We start from the raw sequence: 21,737 nt of genomic DNA, 5'->3' as shown, positions 1-21,737 counted from the left end.
CAGAACGGTCCATGTTGGGTCAACCCTGAGGGTAGCAGACCGCGACCGGTCCAGGGGAACCGAGCCACAGGCTCCAATAGGTTTCCCTGCCGCACCGGCAACCCGAGACCCGTCAGCCAGGTTGGCCGACACTGGAACGCTGATGGGCTGTCCCGGTGTCAGGGGGAACTAGGCCCAACAGCGCCAATGGCTGCTACGACGGATGTCTTGCTGACAACCCTCTACACAGCGTCAGGAAAGGGAGGTGTCACGGAATAGCCGTGAGAAACGCAGGTGAATCTAGCAATATGTAGAAGCTTTCCAGAGGCGCCAATAGAATAAAAGTCACTTAAACGAGCTTAAAACCGATGGGGCAGTGGTGGGCCTATCCCATCCATGCGGACAAAGCAAACAAAGGAAGGACTGTGGCATCAACAGTCAAACAACAATTTATTTATACTCCACAGTAAAAATAGGCAACGCGTTTCACGGGCTCAATCCCGCTTCATCAGGCCAATGAAAAAAGGAGCATACAGCTGAAAACAAAGTGTCAGAGGACATAGTGTAAGGCAGGTTTTGTGAGTATCGCTCATGTTCACAAACAATTCAATGTCAAAACATAACTATATGAACATCAAAACATATTCAGAGGTACTTATTATGCAACACTCTTAAATCATGCAATTCTATGCAAAGTGATTTTATGCAGAACATTTTCATGTAGAAAACTCAGGATTTAGCCTATTAGCTCTACTGGCCACTGTATTCCTTTTGCTTTTCATGCAACAGTGATAAATAGAGGTACATTTGATCAGGTGAATAAATGCATGTAAATTAATATGTTCCTTAATGGGATCAAGTGGTATATAATAATAAATGGGAGCTACCTGTTGATTCAGTATTGGGTCTAAATTTAAAGAAAGACGGGGGAGGGCAAACGTGTCACCAAGAGAGGTAAAAACGTATTTACAGCTAAAAGGACAAAGAGTAAAAATATATAGAGTAAAAATATGGAGTAAAAATACAGAACAAAAATATAAAGTAAAAAAAAAAATATATATATATATACACATATTATTATCTATAGAATATAGGGTAAACATATGTATTATTACCAGGATGAGGACGAGGTCAATCAAAGTATAATAGTACTAGAAATGGTAGTGATAATGATCTCTGTTAAACAATAAAACAATAGAACAATAAGACAAACAACAGACCAGCATTGCCTGAACACTGGCTTACCTTAACAGCATCAAAACCACACTGAGCGCCTCTGTAATCACATAGAATGCTCCAGTGTCTTAAGAAGGGGGAGTGTAAGCTTTTCCACCAATCAGCAACTGCCATGTGGAACGTATGATGTCATTGCTGTGGGGCGGAGTAGAGATGGAAAAGTACCAAGTGTGAAAACTTACACACTGGCGTGATGGCTGCTGCCTATAGTGGCTACATAGTGTAATGGTCAAGGGCTCTGCCTCCAACACAGGCGACCCAGGTTCAAATCCCGGCACAGCAAGCCAGCACCCAATTTAGTTTTTGGACATCAGTAATAATGAGGTAAACAAACATTTTGGAGTGTGAGGGAGATAACGTGGTAATAAAAAGTTTATAAAAAATATGTGTAAATAATAATAATAATAATAATAAAAATGTATATATATATAAAAAAATAATAATAATAAATAATAAAAATAAATAAATAAATAAATTTAAAATTAATAATACTAATAATAATAATAATAAAAAGAGAGCGACATTTAAAAACTATAGCGGCTATATGTGGATCCAACATTCAGTAAACCTTTTCCAGTACTTCATTCAGTCCTTCTGGAATAAGGGTTTTGAGTACTTGGATCCAATACATTTCTCTTTTTTTGAGATTTTCATGGGCGTTGGGTGTAGTCTCACCAATAGAGTCAATCAAGGTTATGGAGAAGGAGTCTGGGTTACTGTGGTGGTGTGAATGAAAATGCCTGGAGACACTGTGGAAGGGAAATTTATTTAAGATGTTTCTCTTGTGCTGTCCTATCCTGTTACGTGCCATTTGTGTTGTCCTGCCCACATACTGGAGACGACAGGCACAGGTTATGACGTAAATGATATATTTTGATAGGCAAGTGTTGTTCTGTTTGATGGAATATTGAATACCTGTGGCTGTGGAATGAAACACTGGGGTATTGGTAACAAACTGGCATGCAGAACATCTGGGGCTTCTACAAGGGTGAGAGCCTGGTTCGATCGGGGACATGGTAAGAGTGGGAGCTGGAGGTGGTGTATGGAGACGACTGGGGGCTAGGAGATTCCGGAGATTGGGAGCTCTCCTATAAGTGATTGCTGGTTTGGATGGTAAAATTGTTTTAAGATAGGGGTCTTGTAGAAGGATTTCCCATCTATTATGAAGAATCTTTTTAATGTTTTGATGTTCTTTGTTGTATCTTGTGATAAACCGTGGTGGTGGGTCTGATGTGGTCGGAGAGGAGGACGGTGGAGCTAGGTTCATAGATTTTGCTCTCCGACTGGCGTCTCTAATCAGTTTTCTAGGATATTTACGAGCTGTGAATTTTTTGGTCAGTAATTTAGATTGTTCCTCATAGTCAATATTTTCAGTACAGTTGCGGTAAATACGTTTAAACTGACAATATGGGGTATTGAGTGTCCACGGCCGGTGATGATAACTGTTAAAGTGGATGTAGTTATTGGAATCGACTGTTTTAAAAAAGGTTTTGGTTTTAATGGTATTAGACTCGATGAAGATGGTCAAGTCTAGAAAATCAATGGTTGTGGAGTGATGATGTGACGTAAATTCTAGTCCGGCTGAGTTACTGTTGAGAAGTTGAATGAAAATGGGGATAAGGGATGTGTCGCCTTTCCAAATGAAGATTAAATCATCATTTGGAAAGGCGACACATCCCTTATCCCCATTTTCATTCAACTTCTCAACAGTAACTCAGCCGGACTAGAATTTACGTCACATCATCACTCCACAACCATTGATTTTCTAGACTTGACCATCTTCATCGAGTCTAATACCATTAAAACCAAAACCTTTTTTAAAACAGTCGATTCCAATAACTACATCCACTTTAACAGTTATCATCACCGGCCGTGGACACTCAATACCCCATATTGTCAGTTTAAACGTATTTACCGCAACTGTACTGAAAATATTGACTATGAGGAACAATCTAAATTACTGACCAAAAAATTCACAGCTCGTAAATATCCTAGAAAACTGATTAGAGACGCCAGTCGGAGAGCAAAATCTATGAACCTAGCTCCACCGTCCTCCTCTCCGACCACATCAGACCCACCACCACGGTTTATCACAAGATACAACAAAGAACATCAAAACATTAAAAAGATTCTTCATAATAGATGGGAAATCCTTCTACAAGACCCCTATCTTAAAACAATTTTACCATCCAAACCAGCAATCACTTATAGGAGAGCTCCCAATCTCCGGAATCTCCTAGCCCCCAGTCGTCTCCATACACCACCTCCAGCTCCCACTCTTACCATGTCCCCGATCGAACCAGGCTCTCACCCTTGTAGAAGCCCCAGATGTTCTGCATGCCAGTTTGTTACCAATACCCCAGTGTTTCATTCCACAGCCACAGGTATTCAATATTCCATCAAACAGAACAACACTTGCCTATCAAAATATATCATTTACGTCATAACCTGTGCCTGTCGTCTCCAGTATGTGGGCAGGACAACACAAATGGCACGTAACAGGATAGGACAGCACAAGAGAAACATCTTAAATAAATTTCCCTTCCACAGTGTCTCCAGGCATTTTCATTCACACCACCACAGTAACCCAGACTCCTTCTCCATAACCTTGATTGACTCTATTGGTGAGACTACACCCAACGCCCATGAAAATCTCAAAAAAAGAGAAATGTATTGGATCCAAGTACTCAAAACCCTTATTCCAGAAGGACTGAATGAAGTACTGGAAAAGGTTTACTGAATGTTGGATCCACATATAGCCGCTATAGTTTTTAAATGTCGCTCTCTTTTTATTATTATTATTATTAGTATTATTAATTTTAAATTTATTTATTTATTTATTTTTATTATTTATTATTATTATTTTTTTATATATATATACATTTTTATTATTATTATTATTATTATTTACACATATTTTTTATAAACTTTTTATTACCACGTTATCTCCCTCACACTCCAAAATGTTTGTTTACCTCATTATTACTGATGTCCAAAAACTAAATTGGGTGCTGGCTTGCTGTGCCGGGATTTGAACCTGGGTCGCCTGTGTTGGAGGCAGAGCCCTTGACCATTACACTATGTAGCCACTATAGGCAGCAGCCATCACGCCAGTGTGTAAGTTTTCACACTTGGTACTTTTCCATCTCTACTCCGCCCCACAGCAATGACATCATACGTTCCACATGGCAGTTGCTGATTGGTGGAAAAGCTTACACTCCCCCTTCTTAAGACACTGGAGCATTCTATGTGATTACAGAGGCGCTCAGTGTGGTTTTGATGCTGTTAAGGTAAGCCAGTGTTCAGGCAATGCTGGTCTGTTGTTTGTCTTATTGTTCTATTGTTTTATTGTTTAACAGAGATCATTATCACTACCATTTCTAGTACTATTATACTTTGATTGACCTCGTCCTCATCCTGGTAATAATACATATGTTTACCCTATGTTCTATAGATAATAATATGTGTATATATATATATATTTTTTTTTTACTTTATATTTTTGTTCTGTATTTTTACTCCATATTTTTACTCTATATATTTTTACTCTTTGTCCTTTTAGCTGTAAATACGTTTTTACCTCTCTTGGTGACACGTTTGCCCTCCCCCGTCTTTCTTTAAATTTAGACCCAATACTGAATCAACAGGTAGCTCCCATTTATTATTATATACCACTTGATCCCATTAAGGAACATATTAATTTACATGCATTTATTCACCTGATCAAATGTACCTCTATTTATCACTGTTGCATGAAAAGCAAAAGGAATACAGTGGCCAGTAGAGCTAATAGGCTAAATCCTGAGTTTTCTACATGAAAATGTTCTGCATAAAATCACTTTGCATAGAATTGCATGATTTAAGAGTGTTGCATAATAAGTACCTCTGAATATGTTTTGATGTTCATATAGTTATGTTTTGACATTGAATTGTTTGTGAACATGAGCGATACTCACAAAACCTGCCTTACACTATGTCCTCTGACACTTTGTTTTCAGCTGTATGCTCCTTTTTTCATTGGCCTGATGAAGCGGGATTGAGCCCGTGAAACGCGTTGCCTATTTTTACTGTGGAGTATAAATAAATTGTTGTTTGACTGTTGATGCCACAGTCCTTCCTTTGTTTGCTTTGTCCGCATGGATGGGATAGGCCCACCACTGCCCCATCGGTTTTAAGCTCGTTTAAGTGACTTTTATTCTATTGGCGCCTCTGGAAAGCTTCTACATATTGCTAAGTCCACCCTTGGTGGAGGGTTGTACCCATCTTCTTCCCATCTACAGAGAGCGACTTTTAATCCTGAGTGGGGTCAGGTTAATCTCCCCACCTGCCTTCACAGTGGTTGCCTAATGGTAACCCTGGTTTGTGAGTATTACATTGTTATATTACTCATTATTAATTATCATCTATACAATATCACACTATTGGGCTCTTGGTGTCCCCCCTCCCTTTAGCAGGTGAATCTAGAGAATTCACAGTCGCTTTCCTGATCGCTCCCTGTCGGATCTGAGCAGTCGTGCAAGCGATCCGAAAATGACATTTTGTGTTATTTTAAATCCAGAGATCTGTTCCCCTGTGAGCCAAAGCAGTCCCCTCACCCCTCATGAATGCCTCACCACTCAGGAATCTCGCACGTGGCAGGGTTCCCTGCAGGGCCTAGCTCATTCCCCCTACAGCAGATGTCCCCATGAAAAGGACCAGGAAACTGGCTCCACAGGGGGGCCATAGAAAGCCAGCCGATCCGGCACCGAGCATGGGCCATAAGGAAAGCATGGGTGATATGATTTCCTGTCGGCATACGAAAACCGTATGTCGCACAGCTATAAAATTCATATCGTCTTGTCCGGTAAAATCTGGCCATCGTGCTGATATGAAATTCCTTGGGATAGACCGTCCGGTTATCGAGATATTAATCTTCTCAGGAGCCTGACCCGCTGGCTTAGCCGTGTCTGATGTCATATTAATCTGTATTTTCCAACAAGTCTGAAGCTGTTACCCCCCTAAATATAACGTGTATGGTTCAGGAGTTACAGCATTTCATAAGTTTAGCCCTAAAATCTCTCAGAGGGAATGAACTGTCATTGGTGGGTGACTCAGAGGGGCGGCATTGCCACACCCCCAAACCAGCTTCATCAAAAGCACCTGGCCAGCAGGCGGGCGGGGAATTCCTCCCTTTACCATCTTCATGACAAGCTGCTGCCAGCCAGAGGACATAGGGCTGGTGGCCATTTTGCTGACCCATCTGAACAAAGAACTCTAAGAACTTGAAACCGTTTTGCTTGAACTTGATTGGAAACCAGAACTCTGATTTTTCCCACAAAAAGGACATCTTTCCAGGAACTAAGTATTTTTCTCCCTTCTTTTATTTTTCATTCTGGCTATTACTGTTTTCATAATTGTTGGTTTTCATAATTGTCTGTATATATTAATTATTTATATTGCGTGAATAAACGACTTTCTCCAAGTCATTCACTTTCCGCTACCCTGCTTATCAGCACACACACAGAAATGATCCCGGGTCTCTGAAGATACGCTACTGTTTGTTTGTTGTTGGCTAGACAGAATATCGTGTGTTTAACCGTTTTATTCGCAGGATTAGTCAGTCAGTTAGTGGGCCCCACGGTCCCATAGTAACCGCGGTGGTGGCAGTTTACTCTGAACCAGTGGGTGACGTTGTAATCACCCGTGTCTCACAGGCTCCCTTCTGAGCTGTCTGCGGCTAATTCTTAACGGTTCCTGCGCATTGACTGCGACCAGAGTTCGCACGATCTGTGCGCTGGCATCGTTTAGAAGGCTAAGTGCGGTCAGCCACTGAGGGCTCCTGTGACACCGACTATTAAGGCAAACGACGAACGAGCCAAATCGCTACAAAAGAAAGTTCTGTCTCGGCGGATTTCAACCAACGACGATCGTTTGCAAAAGTAGTACATCATTGCAAACGGTCGTTCGTACTAGGCTTGACATGCGCATTTCACTATTTCTCCCTGAAACTTCTCATTTTTATGCGCAGGCGCAATAGTTGCTTTACGTGATGTAACGTTCATTCTATCGATCAGATCGTTACACACATTTAAAAACTAACTTTACTCAGGTCGTTCTTTCATCAATTAAAAGCTCGTTCGTCGTTCTCAACGAACGATCGTTGTCGCATGTGTGTACGTAGCATAACACATAGATATGTTTTGTTTTAAACCATTTCATAGTTGCCCTGGCTTTATGTTTAGGTTCATTGTCCTGCTGGAAGGTGAACCTCCGCCCCAGTCTCAAATCTTTTGCAGTCTCCAAGAGGTTTTCTTCAAAGTTTGCCCTGTATTTGGCTCCATCCATCTTCCCATCAACTCGGACCAGCTTCCCTGCCCCTGCTGAAGAGAAGCACCCCCCGAGCATGATGCTGCCACCACCACCATATTTGACAGTGGGGATGGTGTGTTCAGAGTGATGTGCAGTGTTAGTTTTCCGCCACACATAGCGTTTTGCATTTTGGCCAAAAAGTTCCAATTTGGTCTCATCTGACCAGAGCACCTTCTTCCACATGATTGCTGTGTCCCCCACATAGCTTGTGGCAAACTGCAAACGGGACTTCTTATGCTTTCTGTTAACAATGCCTTTCTTCTTGCCACTCTTCCATAAAGGCCAACTTTGTACAGTGCATGACTAATAGTTGTCCTATGGACAGAGTCTCCCACCTGAGCTGTAGATCTCTGCAGCTCGTCCAGAGTCACCATGGGCCTCTTGACTGCATTTCTGATCAGCGCTCTCCTTGTTCGGCCTGGGAGTTTAGGATGGATGACCTTGTCTTGGTAGGTTTACAGTTGTGCCATACTCCTTCCATTTCTGAATGATCGATTGAACAGTGCTCCGTGGGATGTTCAAGGCTTTGGAAATCTTTTTGTAGCCTAAGCCTGCTTTAAATTTCTCAATAACTTGATCCCTGACCTGTCTGGTGTGTTCTTTGGACTTCACGGTGTTGTTGCTCCCAATATTCTCTTAGGGCTGGTGCACACCGAGCGGCTTTTTGGGCGTTTTCAGATCCGCTTGCGGCTGCGGATCCGCTTGGTCAATGTATCTCAATGGGGTGGTGCACACCAGAGCGGGAGGCGTTTTGCAGAAACGAAAAATGCTGAGGTGAGGCATTTTTTGGATTTCGAAAGCGTTTCTGCCTCAATGTTAAGTATAGGAAAAACGCAAACCGCTCTGAAAAACGCCTGTTCAGAGCGGTTTTGCAGGCATTTTTGTTACAGAAGCTGTTCAGTAACAGCTTTACTGTAACAATATATGAAATCTACTATACTGAAATCCGCTGCAGCAATCCGCAAAACGCTAGCAAAACGCCATAGAAAAATAAGAAAAAGCGTTTCAAAATCTGCTAGCGTTTTGCGGATCTGCTAGCGGTTTTTGGTGTGCACCGGCCCTTAGACAACCTCTGAGGCCCTTACAGAGCAGCTGTATTTGTACTGACATTAGATTACACACAGGTTCACTCTATTTAATCATTAGCACTCATCAGGCAATGTCTATAGGCAACTGACTGCACTCAGATCAAAGGGGGGCGAATAATTATGCACACACCACTTTGCAGTTATTGATTTGTAAAAAATGTTTGGAATCATGTATGATTTTCGTTCCACTTCTCATGTGTACACCACTTTGTTTTGGTCTTTCATGTGGAATTGCAATATCCATTTTTCTCCTTCAAAAAAGTCACAGGTTAACTTAAAGTTTTCTTAGTTTTCCAAATAGATCCATTTTTCCCATACCAGGAAGTATATGTGAAAAGTTTCATCATGTCCTGTTTTTCCTGTTTGGAAAAAGTATTGACCTTACCTTTTCCCATACCTCAAAAAGATGTTTTGTCATATTTTCTTTGTGCAGTTGTATTTCCAGTTTGTCTTGATTAAAGAGGTGGAGTAGCTCTTCTTTAACAACCCAGTTGGTGCTCTTGCCTAAATCCATTTGTTGTGTATGACTTTTCCTGCAGCTATCGATATGTGAGCTGACATCAGTGTCTCCTTGTGAGGTTGAGGGTCCTGCTGCCGTGTAGTCTCAATGGGTTCATAATAAATGAACAGAAAGAGCTGGGGTCTAATTGACACATTTCATTTACATTGGGATCAGGGGTGCCTCTAGTCATTTTGTCACTCCAGGCGAGAAAACCTGTGGCGCCCCCCCCGCCCCCTCCAGGAAAATAATCATAATGCAGCATCGTTTCACCAGAAAATAATCATAATGCGGCAGTGTTTCATCAGAAAATAATAGTAATTATCGTAATTCACCAGAAAATAATCGTAATGTGGCAGTGTTTCACCAGAAAATACACTTATTGCAGCAGCATTTCACCAGAAATTAATCATAGGGCAGCAGCGTTTCACCAGAAAATAATCGTAATGGGGCAGCGTTGTCAGAAAATAATCGTAATGTGGAAGCGTTTCACTAGAAAATACACGTAAACAAACATAAAGCCGAGCATAAAATGGAAGAGAGTGCAGAGGAACAGAGAGGGGTAGAGACAGCATAAGATGGAAGAGGGGGCAGAGGAACAGAGAGGGGAGAGGGAGAGACAGCACAGCACTAAAGCACAGGTTTACAGCTTTACCAGCCTACAGCCTAACCAGCTTTCAAAGAAAACTCTAGTATCAAAAGAGCAGGGCACATTCTAGCAGTTATAACAGTACTGGGAGTCTGCACACAGGACAGGAAGTGTTCTTACCAGCCTGCCTGCATACCTTCTCTTCTGCCTGTGCAGCAGCTTATCATCTCTGGAGCAGAAACTTCCCTTCTCCCGGGCTGTGTTGCTGTCTTGTGCGGGGGCGGGGCTCCAACACGGACACATCACATTCTGCTCTCTGTGACTGCATCTGTCCCCTGGCTGTCTCGCTCCAGTGTCTGTGTGCAGCCAGTGACACAGGTGGGGGGTCAGACTGTCGGGGGCATAAGCTGGCTGGCCGCTGGCTCCTGGTTTGACTGGCGTGGGGCGGAGTTAAAGGCTGGGCCACACGAGGTAAACACTTTACCTGTGTGGCTACTGAGAAGAAGGGGCACGGCTTTAAAGAAGGAGCCTGGCAGAGAAGAGCAGTATTGATTGCTCTATTGGCTGGGGAGAAGTGGAGGTGGAGGCACTGCTGAGCACATGGTAGCGTGCCGAGCACCGGGGACTGAGTCAGGAGGTAATATAATATATAAAAAAAAAAAAAAACATGGTCACGGTAGCAGCGGCGGGGGAATGCACCTCACCACCTCATGGCGCCTCACCACCTCATGGCGCCCTAGGCAACCGCCTATACTTGCCTGGTGGGTGAGACGCCCCTGATTGGGATGCCTTTAGCCTCGCTGGATGTCGGCTCGGCTGCTGCTGCTCCACCGCAGCAGGGGCACCTTTGATTCAGCCCCTCTATGATGCCAGCCGCTAATCTGGAAGTAAGGGCCAACGTAGCTGGATGCTTCTGTGAGAGCCAGATTATCTTAAACACCTCTACTGAATGCTACCCAGGAGTCGGGACCCACCACAGAAATGAACACTACTGCACCTTTTGAACTGGAACACCAGAGAGCCATCTATTTTTACCAGTTTCTCCCTTATTCTTCCATTATAGAAAGCCCTTATGTGCCATTTTGCTGAGAAACCAGTATGTCCCGACAGGGACATATTTTTGGGAATACTAAAGGGTAAGGAAAATCATTTCTGATCTCTTTACATGTGGCCCAAGTCTCTCTTACCATCCTGCTATGCTTAAAGAGGAACTTTTAACCCAAGGTTAAAGTTCATCCCAATCAGTAGTTGATTTCCCCCCCCCCCCCCCCTTTTCACACAAGAAATCTTTACCTTTTCTCAAATAGCTCATCAGGGGGGGTCTGTGTGGCTGATATTGTGGTAAAGCCCCTTCCACAGTGTGATGTCATGACCATGGTCCTCAAAATTTGCTGTCTGTGACCCTCATTGCATTGTGGGAAAATTTATTTTTGAACTATAAGACTTTCTTTTTATTCCCCCAAATGTGGGGGAAAAAGTCCCTGCGTCTTATAGTCCAACTGCAGGGAACTCCTGACTTGTGAACGCCTGCCAATACGAACCTCTAACCGACCGCAATGTCGGGGACTCCCTGTACTGTGCCCATGCAAAGGAGGGCACCTGGGGACAAACAGAGGACATGGGAACACAAAGGGGCATAGAGAAGGACAAAAGGGGAGCAAAAAAGGGGCATACAGAAGGACAGAAGGGGGCATGAGGCACAAATGGGGCATAATCCACAGGATGCCCCTTTACCTTGGAGGCACCAGATTTAGTATATATTTTTTCTCCTGGTTTTTGTCCTCTAAACCTAGGTGCGTCTTATGGTCAGGAGTGTCTTATAGTCCGAAAAATACGGTAATTTTATAATTGAGTATTGTAAAATAAGCAATTTTCTTTATTATGTTATTTTTACTACAGTTCCTCTTTAGGCAGGGAACACACTTGTCTTTCGGTTTTCTGCTCGCGTTTTTCTGCATACTATTCCTGCACACCAAGTGTGTTTCTATTCCGGAAAACGCGCACGTTTTTTCTAAGCAGCTGATGTAATTGATAGAGAAAACTGACAAAATGTGCAGAATCATGATGCAGAATGCCAGGTTTTTTTTTTTGTTTTTTGCACGCGAACAACATATTAAGTGTGAAGTAGCCCATTGATTAACATGAGTTCTCAGTTTTTCTGTGCAGAAAACGCGCACGAAAACAGTCAAGTGTGTTCCCTGCCTTAAGTCTAAGTGGAAGGTCTTTATATGGTGTTTGTAGGACAGCTATGGGGACCAAGGTTTCATGTAGGCAGTTTCCAAAGCAATGTTAGAATGCGTGCTAGTCTGGCAAACCCAATCCCTGATGTGTCTAGATAAGCCAGATACATTATAATTTCTAGTACCTGGCAGACCTATGTCTGGCCAGTCTTTTCGTCATCACTATTACAGCTTTCTGTCAAATCTGGAGAAATCTAGAGAAGGCCTTTAAAAGGTCTTGGATGTCTTGGTGTCTCAGCTACAATATTATTGTTTATAGAGAATATAAGAGCTTGAAAAAACACACTGGCCCATATTCAGTTCACGTTTTTCTCCTTGAAGATCATTTTTCATCTTCAGTTTAAAATATCTTTTTAGGATTTTGTAATGAAAGTACCAAAATACCAAGCAAGAGGTTTTTTTTTGTTGCTTGCTCGTGACTTAAAAGGCACTAACAAGTGAGGAAATACTATTGCTTACTTTTTTTTGTAGCTGACTATGCACTTTGTTGCTATGCGGTGGGGTAGGGGGAGAGAAGAGGGAGCAGTGAGTATGTGATGTGACGAAATCGGCGGGGGAGTGCGACAACAATGGAGTTCCACTGGACAGATCACTTGCAGAGCAGTGGTCAGGGGCTGCTGTACACACACGACTATCGCCTGAGGCGGTCGTTACCGACTTTGGATATGGGTGTGTACAAGCCTTAGTCTCATGGCACTTTCTATAAGTTCTAGGACTGGGGAATGGTCCAATATAACCCTATCTTGTATTTCTACGGTCTTGAGCTAGGCCAGGACTGCTTCTGAGACTAGAAACCTTTCTATTCTTGCCCATACATCATGAGGCGCTGAATAAAATGTAAACCGCCTGTCATAAGGGTGTAGAATCCGCCAGACCCCTAACAATCGTAACCCACCTGCAAATCATCTGAGATTGTCTGCTTTGTTTGTTTTTTTTTTTTTTTTTTTTTTTTTTTTTTTTTTTTTTTGCATCTTAAGGGAATTGGCCCATTTGTTTTTATCCGGTGTGCTCACCAGTTAAAATCCCGTCCCAAGATCCAAGTGGATGGGTTCCTTTGCAGATTTTTCTGTGAAGTGTTACAATACGCCACCTGTTGTCCTGTTGTGCTGAAACAAGAAAGTCTTTCCTCACCCTGTTGGTTGTATCTGTCTTGCATTGCTTGTTCTCTACATGCCCTCCCAGCAACACACTGTCTGCTCTGTCATGCTGCCAACATTAATGACATGGATGGCAAGTCTGGAGTGGTTAGTCAACAAGACAGCAAGCTCGGGTCAGTGCAGTTTAAATATAGCTTAAAGGGAGACGCCATTTGTAACCCTAACTTTGGCTGTGCCTCTGCTTGGAGTCTAGCGGGTGGAGCTTAAAAAAAGATCTCTGGCCTCTTAGACAATATTCCATACACATTTTAAACCAACCCTCTTTTGATTAAGTTTACTTTAAAGCTTTTAACAAAGCAATCTTGCAAATACCTTAACATAGTTTGAATTATGCTGGTGACATAATCCTGAGTTCACTGATTTTTGTTGTTGTTTGTTTGCAGATACCCTGATTATGGAACCCAGTCAGTGCTTGGCAGTCTCCAGCATCCTGGGCCCTAAGCCTGGCCCTGGCTCAATCAACTCCAACCCCTACAGCCCGCACATGCTGGACTATCCCCGCAAGAGGAAGTTCAGCGACTCAGAACAGTGAGTATGCTGCCTCATGAATGCATAATGTCAGTGCTGGATGCAGTACGAATGGGTTAGAAGCTTCCCTGGCTTTGAGTTTATTTGCTTCCTGTGACAGCTACCATCAGGACAGGAAGTGCCACTGGGACAGGAAGTGAGATAATCTACAAATGTTAGGCTCATCACTAGAGCAGTGAAGTGCCATCAGGCTAGGAAGTGAGATAATCTACAAATGTTAGGCTCACACTGGAGCAGCGAAGTATCATCAGGACAGGAAGTGAGATAATCTACACTTTAGGCTCATCAGTAGAGCAGCAAAGTGCCATCAGGACAGGAAGTGAGATCATCTACACATGTTAGGCTCATGACTGGAGCAGTGAAGTGCCATCAAGACAGGAAGTGAGATGATCTACAAATGTTAGGCTCATCACTGAAGCAGCCTCTTGCCCACATATTTTAAATTCTACATAACCAGGTTTTGTAAAACCTGATTTGAGATGCACTACGAAGATTATTTACACTACATCTTCAGACAGCTACATACTAAATTTGCCCATACAATAATCAATCTTTCCCAGCAGATATGATCACTATGATCGAACCTGCTGAAAGTTGATGCACCAACATGGCCACTCAATTGTAATTTTGATTGATTTCTATCAGACAGGCATCAAAATGATTGATCGCTCTGGATGCAAGATCACGCTTTAACCTGCCTGGCGTTCTGGCAGGGCCGCAGGAACGTTTTTTCATGCATATTTTTTTTGTTTACCATGTAGCTAGCCTAGCGCTAGCTACATGATTTCCCCCTCCCTGCGGCGTCCCTCCCACCCCTCCGATCGCCGCCGGCGCAAAGACCCGTCCGGAAATCCCGTTCTGAACGGGATTTCCTTCAGGGCTTCCCCCGTCGACGAACGTCGTGACGTCATCGACGTCGTGACGTCACAGGGAGTCCCGATCCACCCCTCAGCGCTGCCTGGCACTGATTGGCTAGGCAGCGCACGGGGTCTTGGGGGGGGGGACCTGTATCGCAGCAGATCGGCGGCGATCGGGTAGGATACGCAGCAAGCAAAGTGCTTGCTGCGTGTTTAACAAAAAAAAATTAAATCGGCCCAGCGGGGCCTGAGCGGTGACCTCCGGCTCGTCCAGAACGCTAAGGAGGTTAAGGGGATGGGTGAGTGCTTGTAGTGGCAGCAAATTAACAGCTGGCTGATGGCCCACCCCAGGTTTCTCCCAAGTTGTAGTAGTGTGTCTCTTGCCAGCACACTTCTTCCTGTATCCTTCCACCTCTGTCCCTACAGCTGCCTAGCTGCCTGTTCTTTGTGACCCAACTGCATGTACATTACATACTCTGGTAACATACCTTCAGAATAGCCTTAGCTTGACTTCTAGCCTGACTCTACTGCCGTTCCTCCAACCACTAAAGGTAGCCATACATCTTGCAATTCGAATCTGATCAGAGAGAGATCTGTTGGATGCCATAAACTACAGGCAGATTCCCGATTGATTTCAGCAAAAAATCTTGCGGTAATCTGCCTTTTGATGCATCCCCCCTTCCCCCGGTGTCTTGTGCAGTTATACTTTATCTGTTGTGCTGTCCACTAGTGTCCACCATTGTGCCTGCCGTACTTACACATTTGCGCTTCCACAAGCTTTCCGCATTCTAGCACGCGGGGCGTGTGTGATGTCACACACGCACCCCGCATGCTATATGCCAGCAGTCATGTGGGGCCGGAATGCAGAAGTACGGTGGACACTAGTGGTCGGCGTGAGAGATAAAGTATAACTGCATGGGACATCGGGGGAAGGGGGGGCACAACACGGCCGGGGGTTTCCAGCATGTTCGCCTGCATCTGCCATTACCGCTGTGCACTTCATCGAACATGTCAGCCAGAGATTTTCCAGCACGTCCGATCGATACATAGGACCAATTTCCGGCTGAAGTTGGTTGCATCGGCGGTCGGGCATGCTCTTGGCGGCACCAATTTTTATTAAATTATAATTATCGAATAGGTTTGTTGATTTCCGCTGAGTAAGTCGAGTAATCTATGAGCTACTTGAAACAATCATACATCTCATGGAATTTTATGCTCTGTGTGGTATTACTTAAATCTCAAGCAATACTATGAGATATCTGATGATTTATGTACTGAGGACACAGTTGTTTGTTATTGTTATCTGATGACTTGAAACTCCAGTTAATGTTGTTTTCCTCCCACAGGGTCACAGATGGGAGCGAGTCTGTTGATCTGCAGAGCAGGTAAAAATCCCTCAGTTTTAATAAGTGGATATTCTATCCAAATTATAAACCAGCCAATCTCACTTTGTGGCAGTGGAAAAATCGCCATGTATCGGTTGGTGGCAACCAGAAAAACAATCGCCACCACCCCTTGATCAAATATCAGTTGAGTAGTAGTAAACGATTTACCACTGTGCTGACCCCCCCCCCCCCCCCCCCCCAACATTTTCTGCAGTCAAGTCTTTCGTTTGATAAAATGTCTATAATTGATCAGATGTTTATCATTGGGGGCAAATGTTCACTGGCAGATTCAATATTAATGGCTGAATCAGCTAGAACATTAACCCTGTATAGCCCAGCCAACGTTGGGGTATTTCTGTGATAGGCCACTGTCTGTGGTCCCATTTCTGCCCACTAGCTGCTGTGACATTTATGAGGCGTGGTCTTTATTTCTGTTGATGAATAACATTTATTATCCTTTTTATCTATCATTATTTTTCTAGCATATATTTCTGTTAATGCTGATTTTATCTTAGATCATTATTTCATTTTGATAATTGTATCAATGAATTTAAATATTATTCATGGTTGCTGGAATTAATTTAATTGATGTTTTTATTTTTGAATGCTGATCACAGTTCCTGGCAGTAAGAAACTGCAATTCATTTACCTTTTTACAGAGATAATTTTAAGGTGAAATTTTATTTTCTATGCACTGCGAGACCTCCACAATTTAGGTATAAACTGAAGTTAGAAAAATAGAGGAATAGGCGCTGACTTATTTTTTATAAACCAGTTGCTACCTGCTTGCAGGGATGTGAAGTTGGAACAAAAATCATCCGACTCGGACTCCTCAGTTTTTGAAACCTCCGACTCCAGGTACCCAAAATTGCTCCGTCTCCTTGACTCAGACACCTAAGGGTCCTTTTACACTTAATCAGTTGCTCTCAGTTAAAACGGAAAGAAAACTGATTTTCAAAGTAAGTCCCATGTTTTCCTATTGCACCTTTCACACTTAACGCGTTTTAACTGAAATCTTCTTCCCAATGCACTGCTATGGAAAAAACGCGTACCAACGCGCACTAACGCGTACTAACGCATACCAACTGATTAAGTGTAAAAGGGCCCTTAGGGCCCGTTTACACTTAATCAGTTGGCATGCGTTAGTGTGCGTTAGTATGCGTTAGTGTGCGTTGGTGCGCGTTTTTTCCATAGCAGTGCATTGGGAAGAAGATTTCAGTTAAAACGCGTTAAGTGTAAAAGAGGCCATTGGAAAACATAGGCTTTACTTTGAAAATCAGTTTTCTTTCCATTTTAACTGAGAGCAACTGATTAAGTGTAAAAGTACCCTTATGCTACGTACACACTGGCGACTATGGTCGTTTGAAACAGCTCATTAATGATCGTTCCGCCGACAATTGGGGAAAGAACTTTACCCAACGATCATTAACACGAACGACAAAAGAACGACATCGGGAAGATGGAAATATCCAACCTGACGGATCATATCTACCGCCTGCGTTGAATTCTGCCCAGTTTCAGTACTTACTTTGTAGAGCGGCCGTAAAGATTGTTACATTGCTCATTTCAATTAAACTTTGTTTTCAAGTTAACAATCCTATATTTGTATCTATTGTAACTCCATGTCAGTGTTTTTTTTTTATATAAATATGTACGCAACATTTCCTTCTGATCGTTCTTTTCTGCGAGAACTATCGTTAAAATGTGTATGATGATCACTGCATCCCATCGTTGCATACCAATCTTTCCAGTATTGTTCGTCTGGTAACTACCGTTCTTTGCAAACGATAGTTATCGCAAGTGTGTACGAAGCATAAGTCTCATCTTTACAAAGGCTATGGATTTGGGTTAAAAATCATCAGACTTCTCACTCAGGCCCGGTCCACCCATGATGCCAAGTAGGCAACTTCCTCAGGCGGCAGAAGTCTGGGGACAGCACCTGGCAGAAACAGGAAGTGAAGAGTTGTCTGGCCAACCTATACTGGGAGCAACTGTACCTGGCAAACCTATACTGGAGGCAACTGTACCTTGCTACCAGTACTGGGGGAACCTAGTGTCACCCCCTGTTCAGTGCCGTACTCCCTGCTGGGCAGGAAATGCGTCACTGGGGTTCCTGCCAATGCACACCGCAATACACCGCGCTCTGTTTTCACTACAAGCGTTACCCATAGACTTGCATTAAATCAAGCTCTGTGCGTTAAGCGCAATGTCTGCGGTAACACGCTGCAGCCCTTGCACAACAGACCGCAATAAGTGCGTAAGGCTCCATGCACTTGCATTGCTTTTGCAGGCCCTTGCGGGAAAAAGGGTAATACAATGCAGGTTTACCCTGCAAATGTAAAAAGGGCCTTAAAGGACAACAGAAGTGAGAGATATACAGAGGCTGACATATTTCTTTCATTTTAAACAATGTCAGATTTGACAATAATGTCAGAAACAGTGCTGTGGAGTCGGAGTCAAAGAGTCAGAGCAATTTTTGTGTACCTGGAGTCGGAGTTGGTGATTACATAAACTAGTAGGAGTTGGATGACATTTGTACCCACTCCATAGTTCTGCAAAGGCTGTGGAGTCCAGGAGTCAGAGCAATTTTTTGGTACCTGGAGTTGGTGATTACATAAACTAGTAGGAGTTGGATGACATTTGTACCCACTCCATAGCTCTGCAAAGGCTGTGGAGTCCAGGAGTCAGAGCAATTTTTTGGTACCTGGAGTTGGAGTCGGTGGTTTCATAAACTGAGGAGCTGAAGTTGTTGTGGGATGATTTTTGTACCGACTCCACAGCCCTGGTCAGAAACCCCTGATATGCTGCATACTTGTTCGGGGTCTATGGCTAAAATTATTAGTGGCAGAGGATCAGCAGGCAACAGGTATTGCTTAAAAGGAAATAAATATGGCAGCCTCCATATCTCTCTCGCTTCAGTTGTTTTTAAAGTAACAATTTGCTATACAGAACTCTGGCATTCTGAAATAACCATGTGTCTTTGGTTAACTTGACCAGCAACATTCCTGGAATTTATTGTTGTCAGTAATAAAAGTTCCCGAATGAAGGTCTGTTTTTATTTTCCGTGATAACCAATAAAGTTCTGCCAGAGCTGCGGTAGAAGGACGAATCTGATTGTTACAGATGAACAAGAATGTTGTTGTGTTCGTTTACCTTCTTTGGGAAGCGTGGTATTGTTTTTAGAACCATGACATATTGCTGCATGTAGAAGCCCTCTTTAGTGTTTGGTGCCTCCACACAACTCAGTGTTTTGGTCTGGACTATTTTCAGAGAAGCCCACAGTCAGACAGAGAAGAGGCGGAGGGATAAAATGAACACCTTGATTGAAGAGCTGTCTGCCATGATTCCGCAGTGTGAACCCTTACCTCGCAAGCTGGACAAACTGACAGTCTTGAGGATGGCAGTGCAACACCTGAAGTCGCTAAAGGGTGAGCGAACCTGCTGTGGAATGTGACTGCCCTGTTTGCATTGAGTTCTCTCCAATAGAAATGGTCAATGTGATGCTAATAAGAAATGGACCAATCAGCTGCAGTGGCAAATTATTTTGATTGGTCTAATTCCAAACTGCATACATTTGCAAAAAATTAAAATACCATTTTAAAAGTTAAATTTAAAAGTTAACCATATTAGCATCTCATTAGCCACCTGTGCTTTAAAACTGTTTTGCTGAATACACACGTTAAAGCAACCTTTTTTTAAAAGACATACTTAAGGTACCCATACATTAAACTAATTTTCCATAGAATCTATCACAATAATTGGCCTAGCGCTGCCGCCTCCGCCTGCCACCGAAAGTGTATGTGTTGCCTGGGCGTCACCCTGGACTCTGCCCTTTCCTTCATCCCCCACATCCAAAACGTCACCAGAGCCTGCAATTTCCATTTCCGTAATTTCCTGACCCCGGACACTACCAAGCTACTCATCCATGCCCTCATCATCTCCCGCCTTGATTACTGCAACTCCCTTCTGTCTGGCCTCCCCTTTAACTGCACCCTTATTAAATCCCTGCACTAGCTCCCTATCCGATTCAAGATACGTTTCAAGATTCTTTGACTGGCCTATAAATCTGTGCACAAAACCTGCCCAACCTACATTTAGGAGCTTGTTCTTAGGTATACACCAGCCCTTCCCCTCCGGTCCTCCAACGACCTTTCCCTTACTTCCCCGCACATTTCCCACTCCAATGCGTGCCTGCAGGATTTCTCAAGAGCCATCTCTACCCTCTGGAAATCCCTTCCACCACCCATCAGGCTTGCCCTCTCCTTCAACAAGCCCTAAAAACCCACCTTTTCAAGATGGCCTACCCATCCCCCTACCACACAGTAGCTCTCTACTTAATACTTATTCTACAGCCCTACCTAGTGTGTCCATCTCTACTCCCCTTAGATTGGAAGGCTTTGGCAGGGTCCTCCCTTCCTTAGTGTATTCTACATGATTGTGTGTTCCTTTCCTATGACTGTTTCGTACTTGTATTACAGGGCCTACCTAACCAGTCCAAAATCACATGATCATGTATTTTGTACCGTTTGCCTTGTATAACTTTGTCCTATATTGTATAACCTTATTATGTCTCTCATCCTTAGTATAATTGTATGTATTTATTGTCCAGCGCTGCCTAATATGTTGGCACTTTATAAATTCAATAAATAATAATCACTGCGTCACTGCCATGTGCCGCCTAAGTCCTGTGGGACAGGTACTCTCTGTGACACTGGAGGAAGCCAGGAGATACACAGACAGAGAGGTGAGCCTTTATACACTGCGAAGGGAGATGCAGATACACTTGGGGGGAGGGGGGCACTGACCGCGGTCATCGCAATATCAAATGCTGTTATGTGGGGCACGTGCCTTTGTGGCCAAAATTTTACAAGCCTTCCCGATCGATCCTTTCAACTGACTTAAAGGGACACTTAAGTCAAACAAAAAAAAAATTAGTTTTACTCACCTGAGGCTTCCAATAGCCGGCTGCAGCTGTCCGGTGCTCTTGCCATCTCCCTCCGATCCTCCTGGCCTCGCCGGCAGCCACTTCCTGTTTCGGTGACAGGAGCTGACAGGCTGGGGACGCGAGTGATTCTTCGTGTTCCTGGCCACAATAGTGCCATCTATGCTGCTATAGCATATATCATATACTATATAGCAGCATAGAGGGTGCTAATGTGTCTGGGAACGCGAAGAATCACTCGGGTCCCCAGCCTGTCAGCTCCTGTCACCGAAACAGGAAGTGGCTGCTGGCGGGGCCAGAAGGTTTGGAGGGAGACAGCGAGGGCACCGGACAGCTGCAGGGGGCTATTGGAAGCCCTAGGTGAGTAAAACTCATTTTTTTTGTTTGACTTAAGTGTCCCTTTAAGTATGTTTTTGGAATGTGAAAGGAACCCTGAATACCTAAAAATGCAATCTTGAACTTGAAGTAACACGTGTTTACTACAATAGTTTTGCATCTTCTTCATAGCTGATTCCTGCTGCTTGTTTTTTGGGGGTTTTGTTTCTTTTTACCTGCATGGGAACTGTCATCTTGCCTATGATGCCACCACTAGGGAAGCTTAAAGAGATGCAAACAATTTCCAGTTGGAAATTGCAGAATGATGCACATTTTTGTATGCAAATCTATGCAGCTTGTATATAGACCAATCAAATTTCACGTGAAAGCATGTATCCAGGAGCACCCACTTAATGCTTAAAGGTAAAAGGATGTGTGCCCAGATCCTCACCCTTGTACCAAAGGGTCAAAGCAATCTATAGTCCACAAAGGATCGGCACCACACGATATATGTATTTCAAATAGCTCTTAAACTTTTATTGCATAGTAAAAGATTGACAGGCAGCGACAGCCC

General features: G+C 43.4%; 1 protein-coding gene across 1 annotated transcript in view; it reads left to right on the top strand.

Moving 5' to 3' along the window:
- The window catches only part of BMAL2 (basic helix-loop-helix ARNT like 2), a 127,452-nt gene that overhangs the window by 63,443 nt on the left and 42,272 nt on the right, over positions 1-21,737 (top strand). The window contains exons 2-4 of the mRNA XM_068277653.1: positions 13,520-13,664; positions 15,868-15,906; positions 19,177-19,334. Of these exons, the coding sequence (XP_068133754.1) occupies positions 13,520-13,664; positions 15,868-15,906; positions 19,177-19,334 (342 nt within the window). The remainder of the gene's footprint in view (positions 1-13,519; positions 13,665-15,867; positions 15,907-19,176; positions 19,335-21,737) is intronic.

Source organism: Hyperolius riggenbachi, chromosome 3 (assembly GCF_040937935.1).
Source record: "Hyperolius riggenbachi isolate aHypRig1 chromosome 3, aHypRig1.pri, whole genome shotgun sequence".
Lineage (NCBI taxonomy): Eukaryota > Metazoa > Chordata > Amphibia > Anura > Hyperoliidae > Hyperolius > Hyperolius riggenbachi.
Note: the sequence above shows the minus strand (reverse complement) of the source record. Positions and strands in the feature narration are given on the sequence as shown.